Here is a 9,040-nt window from a genome sequence, read left to right as displayed (position 1 = left end):
ACACGGAAGAATGGTCAGCTATCTCCTTCTTATCTATCATCGAACTCCACACACGTCGGTGAAGATGCCACACTTGAGGACAAATTCCTTTAGGTTAATTAAGTCCATGAGCACTTCCCAAACATTTCTATACAAAGTTACACATTCATGCTGAGTTTTATCGTTACGCAGTGATAATCTGCAGTGGGCCGGGGTTTCATTGGCAGGCTATTCAGACAGGGCCTGTGCTGAGTGGCACTGAAGTCCGGGACGAAAGCATAAACAAGGTGTGCGCCGTCGTCTCAACAGGACACTGTGGGTTGTGAAGGGACGTCTGGAGAATCAGCAGAATGAGTCGTAGAGGGAATATCTGTCTTTGTAGAAATGCTGAGGCACAAAATACAGGTGTTTGTAGTACTTTCATACATGAAATCCTTTCTCCTGTATGTGCATCATATGTAAACGTAAAGTTTGTATGCTGCTGACTATTCGTCTCTGATGTCCAATGAGTATGACTCCGATTCGCCTAATATCACTGACAGAGCAGGAAGAGGGAGAGGAGAGGGAGGACAGAGAGAGGAAGAGAGAGATTTTGAGCATCTAGAGTCAATAAAGGCAAGCTAGAGAAAATGAATACTTAGCTATGTTAAATATGTACCATGTCACATTTGTCAAAATCGTGTTGGTTAGTTGTTAAGGAGTCATGTAAACAAATACCTATAATTTTATACTTCCTTCTTCCTGGTTCCGTAAAATATTCCGGAATCTCAAATTTAATGATATAAAGAAAATGATCATACCCACATAGAATGTTAATATCTCTGTAGACATATGGCTATTTATATTTCAAGTATGTATACAAATGTGCAACAGTCACAGAAAATGCTGAGCAGGTAGAAGTATAATGTGAGCAGGACCTGAATTTTTGCACCCATTTTGTAATCCAAAAAAAAAAAAAAAAAAAAAAAAAAAAAAAAAAAAAATGACATTAAGCAAAATTTAACAATCTTGTAGAAATAAAGTGGAAATATGCATATTCGAACCCTACAGCAACTGTACTTCTATGCTTAAGAGGTATACGAAAAAAATCAATACAAAAATTGTACAATGCAAAAGTACTTATACTAATAAATGTTTTTAAATTATTGAGACATACAAGAAAATCCCACACAAGAGCCCAAACTAATGAACTAGATTTATTGGTATTAACACAATGGGATGTCAAAGGTTGGGTGAATAAAGAAAGAATAATATGTAACCATTGTATGAATTTTCAAATTAATATGAAATATAGGAAGAAGATATTCACAGACTAATAACCACATAATACAGAATAGTGATGACTTTGGGTTGGGGTAGGAGGTGTGATAGAAGGGGGTAAATACAGTGTCGACTGTTTTATGAATGGATTAGCTCCAAAGCTTAGTGGTGGGTATACTGGAATTTGTTACATTATTCTCTGTTCTTGCTTTGTGTATATATGAGAAATAATAAGAATTAATAAAATCCAATATTTAGCCTTAAAACCATCATTATTTTGAGCCATAAGAAACTGCATTGCTGTCTTAAAACGATGGTAATCTCATATGGTTCAATCTACTTATTATAATACTTTTAATCTACATTTGGAGCTCTCCTATTGGATAAAGGTAATGAATGATCTTTGAAACAATGGAAAATGTCTGATCATGATAATACAGAGAAGGATCCTAAAGTAGCATAGTAATAGCAGATTGATTTAATAGAGACAGTATAAATTAATTGTGATTTACTAGTACTATATATGACCAACAATTTACCAAGGCAACAAGCACTATGCTGATGTAATGTCTATGATGTGAGTAAGATCAATATGCGTTTTTCAAACATTTACAACAATGTCAAAAAGTTGTTTGAATTACATATATTCTTTAAAGGGAATAATGGATGGAAGAGTAACTTCCAGCTTCCACCAGCATGATAATCAGGAATGGCAGAAGTCATATACTAACTTTCTTGATTGGATGTGGGAATTTGCAACCCATGAGCAGAATGTCTAATTTCAGTAATAAGCCTAGAATTACTTACTCGATGCTCATTCTTGAAATCAGATCAAACGTTGTAAAACCGGCTGCCATGAAGTTACTCTTGTATTGCCCCATCTTTATAGAATCCAGCCAATCACCCACTGTGACAAACAATGGATATTCAGGAACATCACCAGGGGATTCTGGCATCCTACAGGGAAATGAAACACAGTATTGAAAAGTCAGACAAGCTCAACTTAATTGTTTTTATTTAAACTTTTTACAATATTCTTGAATATCTTTTATCCTTTCTTTAAATGAACTATATACTTGTCTGTCATATTCAGCAAGTACTCAGAACAAATTCATTTTAACAAATCAGTAATTTCTTTTGACTTTTCCCATCTTTGCCACTATAGGTATTATTGGTAGACCTTTAGAAAAACCTTTTTTTTTTCTATGTGGTTTTTGGTTTTTCTTTCATGAAATTGTTTTGAGAGGTGGAACTTAGTCTCTTAGTGAAGAGGAGCAGCTGCTTCCTGCACATCATCCTGATCTCTTACCCATCCTTCTACACGTCCTACACTTGCTGTGATGTTTCTCCTTTTAATGTCGAAATCATTGATCAAACTTCAAATTACATATTTTAAACATTCAACAATAATATTTAGAAATAATTTCTGAATTATTTCACAGAACCTAGTCGCACAAATATGTCCCAGCATAATGTATGAGTATTTTAGCTCAAAACATAGAAATAAAGCCATAACATAAAGCAAAAAAAAAAAAAAAAAAAAAAAAAAAAAAAAAATCAATGAAGGGTGGGCTAACAAGCCAAGGAATATAGTATTGATAGTTACTGAAATACTAATATAATAATCAATTTAGTTTTTAAACTCTATGCAAATATACTCTAATTGAGAATTTTTATAGTTTAAGAATAATATAAAGGCATTATTTTGGAATGACTAGGAAAGATATGTATGAATGCATGTATACATATATGTTTATACATCGCATACACATACATACTAGCTGAATTTTGCAGGGATGTAATGGAATTAATCTTAAAAATTATAGTAAAATAACTCAGGAGTTTGTACTTATGCCATTCTAGTAAAGCATTTTAGTCTTCTTTCTATGGGAACACCAGAACACAGTTCATGTCTGAAGCTGTGTTAGAAGATTTCTGAGAGCTTGTGAGCAAACTGAAAAGAGACAAGACAAGAGTCTTTGTGACCTCTGCTCCTCCAGAACTTGGATTTATTCATGGCCCTCCCAGGTGTAGTAATAGGAGTGGGTTTACTTTAGATTATCCATTGTCTTCTTACCCATTGTTATTCAGAATAATGTTTCCAAGCATGAGTTGTCCTCCTGACTGTAAAAGCCTCATGTGGCCTGGTCCTTATTACTGTATACAACTTGATTTCAAGGAACTTTGCTCATTTGACCTTGCTTAGTTCTCAGAATATCCTCAGAATATAAATTGTCTGATGCCCTGAATAAAGTTGACTATTGCATGATATTTTTCTCTGTATCACTTAGAGGTTCTACTCTTTCAGGGTCATCACACCAAACAGGGTAGCATCATGGGAACATGGAAATACTGTGATATTTGTAAAAATACTTGGTAGGAAAAGTGTTCATATAAAAACAAATGCATTACAACAAATGTTTCATTTAAACAGTCTTAGATACAAAACTTACAGTATCTAGTAAAGCATTAATGATCTTTAAAATATACTTATGATTTGATTCAAATCAACATTTACTAAATAATAAAAAATGTTCTTACCACAAGTAAATGACTAAACTGTTTAATTCGACACTGAAAATTAGCCCAACTCCCAATTACTTTGTATTTAATATTTTTTAAAATGAAGATTTCTGTAGACACATAATTTAAACATCAATATTTTAAATATTTCATCAAGCTTTTGCCATCAATATTTTAACTGTGCCAGTTGGAATTGGAATCTGCTAGTATGCAAAACCATTTGTCTAAACCTACGAAGGATGAATATCTGGGTTTATGCATACCATTTAACTCTGGTACCTTTCTAAAAAAATACATGGGTGTGAGCATTAATTTCTAAGATGAATATTGAAGACCCATTTATGTATATTTTTTGGTTGATGTTTTAGTCCCTGAGGGAACCTAGGAGGGAAAGAGGAGGGGGAGGAATCAGGTGTACAAAGAGACCAGAGAGAAGTCCAGATGGTCAGGGAAATGAATAGAAATATGTGTGTGGGTAGGAATTAGATGGGGGAACCACTAGGAAGTCCCAGACACCAGGGAAGCAAGACGATCCTAGGACCCAATGGGGATGGCATTTGCCGTAATACCGAACAGAGGGGAGATAGAACCTGTAGAGACCACCTCCAGTAGATAGACATGTCCCCTAGTTGAGGGATAGGGCCACCCACCCATCTAAAAATTTTTAACGCAGAATTGTTTCTTGTCTAAAGGAAACATGAGGACAAAAGATGGAGCAGAGCCTGAAGGAAAGGCCATCTAGAGAATGTCTCTTCTTGGGATCCATCTCATCTGCAGACACCAAACCCTGACAATATTGTGATGCCAAGAAGTGCTTGCTGACAGGAGTCTGGTATAGCTGTCCTCTGAGAGGCTCTACCAGCACCTGACTAATACAGATACAAATACTAAATAGGTTTTGAAATGACAGCACTCTTCAGAATTTCTAGTTGAGCATACACTCTGAATATTTAAGGGAAATCAAACCAGCTTCTGCATAGCTTTCTTGAATTCCTTAGTTGGTATCTATAGCATATTTCTTAGGAAATACTGCTGTAGTTCACAGACTAACTCTCAAAAGATTAGGGAACCCCTTATTGACTATTAGCATGAGTAACCATAGGTTAGAAAAGTGAATGTCTTATTTTAGAATAATATGTCTCTAATAGAGAATTTTGTTGAAGTGACATATCTTTCACATTCTTATGCCTTCCTTATTTTCCTTTCTTTGTTTGAAGTAGAGTTTCACTATGCAGTTCATCCTGGCCTCAAGCCCATGATCCTCTTGCTTTAGTCTCTAGAGTTCTGGTATTACAAACGTCTACTTCAACACCTAGTCCGCACTCTTGCTGACAGGCAGGTAGAATCAGAGAAGTCTCATTCTCTACACTGAGATGACACAGTGGTAGCTCCTAAAGTTTTACAATTTCATGCAACTGAATAGAAATGTGATTCACTAATTTGATGTCATTAATATAGAAAGACGATGGAAAAATCAAACACACTTGAAGTGACTGAAATGACCTAACTCCTCACTGAAAAGCATTCACATTTGTTACCAAATTCTTGTAATGTCATAATTTCTCCTCTCACACACACCCAGTTAGTAACCTAGTTAACTCCCTGGCCTTTTCTGCAGCTGGCCTGGCACTTGATTTAGGAAAGTCAGGGGTTCCACATTATTCACAGCTGATATGTGGGAACTTATATTTCACTTTATCTTATACTGAAGCTGAAAAATGCCACTGTATTCTGGCTTTCAGAGTTGGGCACTAGTATATCACATGAATTTTCTAGAACATTGCCTAATAAACAATACATACCCTTTCTTATAAAACCTGTACAGTGATAAATTCAGTCTTTTTTTTTTTTTTTTTTTTTTTTTCTTTTTTGCTGAGATTGTAGAAATCACTGGTCTTTTGTGATTAGTGGAGTTACTCACCTAAAACATCTTCATAGCACAGCAGGAAGCTCACATTAAGTCTATGTTGTATGCTGGAAGTAGCAACCTATGTCTGTTCTCTCAACAGTCAGAAATACTACCACGTTCACACAAAGTTCTCAGGACTCTGTGGCTGTTCTTATCTATACCTCGATAATATAATAATAAAATATTATACCAACATTTGAATATAATATGTGCCATCCATCCAGTCATTGAAAGAAAATTTTACTCTGCATTTTTTTCAGTTTTTCAAGATTTTACAGTACATTCTTTTCAATAAAGCCTATTATTTAACTTGATCATTAATTGATAAAATAATTTTGAGACTAGAAATTAAAGCATGATTTGGCTCAAAGAATCCTAAATTATCAAGTGTTTGGAAACATGTAATGTGTCTTGCCTCTACTTAATGTCTATGGGTAAATAATGAATAGTGTTTGCAGTGTGATTTTTTTTGTTAGATTAGTGTGATCATTAACTTTTTAGATTCTATTTAGTAATTCTTCTGTTTTTAATTGTTCATATTATTTAATATGCACAATAAGATTGATAACTGGTAAACATGTAGAGGAATAACAAAAATTCTACCTATGAACATCTGGAGAGATAAATTCCTGGCCGGAATAATGCTTTTAAAAGAATCTCTCACAATTCTGAGTAGAATACTCAGCACATGGTCCCTACAGAGAAAATAATAGGTTACTGGACTTCAAAGAAAGATTCTTTTTTGTTGTGGAAATGCTCTTGAGTGAAAACAAACGTCATACCCCATGCAGGCATAATGCACGGACAGCGGCCGGTAGCCTGTCATCAAAGCATTGATCTCCAGCTCCACATGACAGCGGAACCTGAGGGAGTGGTGCAGTGACCAGCCATGCCTGCCATTCCAGGCAAAAGGGAGAAACACGTGTGTGCCGTGCAGGAAACCCCGAGGATGTAATTCTGGAACTGTGTTCTTGCCTCATTTCCCTCATCTCTCTACATTATCATAGTTATGCCTGTCCCCAACTAGTGTTCTTCAAGTGGCTGAAAATTGCTGGAGAATGTATATGTGGACAGATCTGCTTTTTATCTCTATGGTGGAGGACATACGCTCTACATCTTTGTATTTACTTGGTAAAAAGTAACGTGACGAACTGCGGTACAACCAAAATACTTTAAGGAGCTTTTAGTAATCTTCACCTATGAAGTCTTATTCAGCCCAAAGAACAACGTAACTGGGAAAATAAAAACGAACCTTCCTTTAGTATACTCATATGTTTGGAACAGTACAGGGCTGAGAAACATCTGGAGTGTTCAATACTGAATCCTCTAAGTGATCATGGACTTTGGAGTTGGCAGGACTTTTTGTTACTAATCTTATTACTTCATGTGTTCTTTTGACACATGGCCACCGCGAGTCTCCCTTTCCTTGCCTAAGACTCAGGAAACAGAAAGTGTTTTGAGCACAGGGTGTGTGTCAGCATTACCACAGTGATGGCAGTGTCGTAATTATCTTGTGCCAGGAGCTCATTCAGTTTAGATCTTCTGGTAGGCAGGAAGGAGTTTCCCAGCATCTCACCTCCCTTCCACAAAGTTGACTACAGTGCAGTGTCTGCACAGGCTTGACCAGGCAGTTATTTCTGTACGATAAACATCAACCAAGTACGAGCAACAAAAATCACAACAAAACCCCTCACAATGACTTACAGATAGGCACAGTCAGCTTTGTAGATGTTGATTGTATATGACCTAGGCCATACTATCAAAAGTCTTTTGAGAATGGATGGGAAACTGTATATTAGATTGTTGAAAATGATTAATGGAGTGCAGGATGATAGCACTATCTAGTCTTAGGTGTCTCCTTATTTTCTGAAGCAGAAACCTTGCAGAGCTGGTCTGACAGTTTTCTCTACATTTTTCCTTCACCAGAGACCAAGTGCTTGGAGATTCATACCCTTGTGTATACTAAGGAAGATAGTAGTTAAAATTCCTAAGAACCACATGTTGGCAAGATCCCTAACCGTAACCAGGGCATAATGAGAATATTTACAATGTGTCTTGGCTGGGCAAACATCATGATCCCACTGAGTATTACAGACTGGTACTGTCCATCTGAACAAGTGCTGCTATTCCCAGATACCAGCTTGGAACTGATGTTTTAAAAGTACAAAACTCTGAAAAATTGTTTGCCAGTGCCTCACAGAGGGCTTGGAACAGAATTGAAAATGTTATCCCCGCCCCCCGCCCCCTTCTCCTTTCCTCCATTTTTCTTTTTGCAATACATTGAAGCTAGGGACTTGCTTATGGTAAGGCTTTACCAGTGACCTATATACACCAAGCCTTAGCAATGTTATTTCCCTATTGCACTGAAGCTCTGCCAAAAAGTGCAGCTATCTGGCTGCAACCTAGCATGCTCAGCAGCTATCAGAGCCTGGAGCATTGGAACGGATGGATAATTGTGGGCCCTTGTGCTCAAGGTCTCATACAGCGACCTCTGGTCCAGCTTGGGGAGGGATGGGGAACTGCTACCTCTGCCTCAGCTACCATTGCTGCCACGCCTCTGTTTTCACCTCTGCTGCTTTGGCTTTGGCTACTCCAAAAGCTATTAAACTGTGGATTTCATAGCCCTCCTCATTATCTTTAGTCATCTTAATTTTCCCTCCACTTATTACTTTTGTCAAGTAAAAGAACAAAAATTTCTCAGGTGAATTTTCAGAAAAAGGCAATTATAGTGGACTAAAAACCATGGGGATGTAGTTGATAAAAGGGTAATGTCTGTGTTGGTGTAGAGATGAGAGAAACCTGTAGTCTGGGGACACTGGAGAAAGGAAGAGTCTAATGATGAGAGCTATGCACCATACACTCAGACTTTTAGTGTGTGTGTGTGTGTGTGTGTGCATGCACATGTGCATGTCTGTATACACATGCTTCATGCACATAAGTGTGGCCATTCAGAAGACAGAGCAGGACGTCAAATCTGTCATTTTCTGCCCTACTACCTTGAGTCAGGATTTTTCACTGAATTGGAATCATGCTCTTTTGGTTTGGCTGGCTGCTGGCTGGCTGCTTGGCCAGCAAACTCTTAAATTTCTACTATCACTATCTCTGCTGCCGGGGCTATAGGCACACATAGCCACACCCCTTTTCTTTTGTTTTGTGTTTGTTTTCATTTTTTTAATGTAGGTGCTGGGTATTGAAATTCAGATAGATGCCCAGGTTTGCAGAGTAGAGCACTCTTATGCAGCAAACCTTCTCCCCAGCTGACATGTTTGAGAGGCACTCATTAGCAAAGACTGTTGGTCACTTTTTCTCAATTCAACATTAACCTGGGACTGGCATGTATTCTGGAACTTGGGAGATGGACAGGCTCAC

At 37.2% G+C, this 9,040-nt stretch overlaps 1 protein-coding gene across 1 annotated transcript in view; it reads right to left on the bottom strand.

The window, feature by feature from the left end:
- Positions 1 to 399: 399 nt before the first annotated feature.
- Positions 400 to 9,040, bottom strand: part of EPHA6 (EPH receptor A6) — a gene marked incomplete at both ends in the record, with an annotated part of 946,557 nt that continues 937,916 nt past the window's right edge. The window contains 2 exons of the mRNA XM_080918921.1: positions 400 to 514; positions 2,047 to 2,196. Of these exons, the coding sequence (XP_080775047.1) occupies positions 400 to 514; positions 2,047 to 2,196 (265 nt within the window). The remainder of the gene's footprint in view (positions 515 to 2,046; positions 2,197 to 9,040) is intronic.

This window comes from Micromys minutus (assembly GCF_963924665.1).
Source record: "Micromys minutus genome assembly, chromosome: 7".
Lineage (NCBI taxonomy): Eukaryota > Metazoa > Chordata > Mammalia > Rodentia > Muridae > Micromys > Micromys minutus.
The sequence above is the reverse complement of the archived record's forward strand: the minus strand, read 5'-3'. Positions and strand labels throughout refer to the sequence as shown.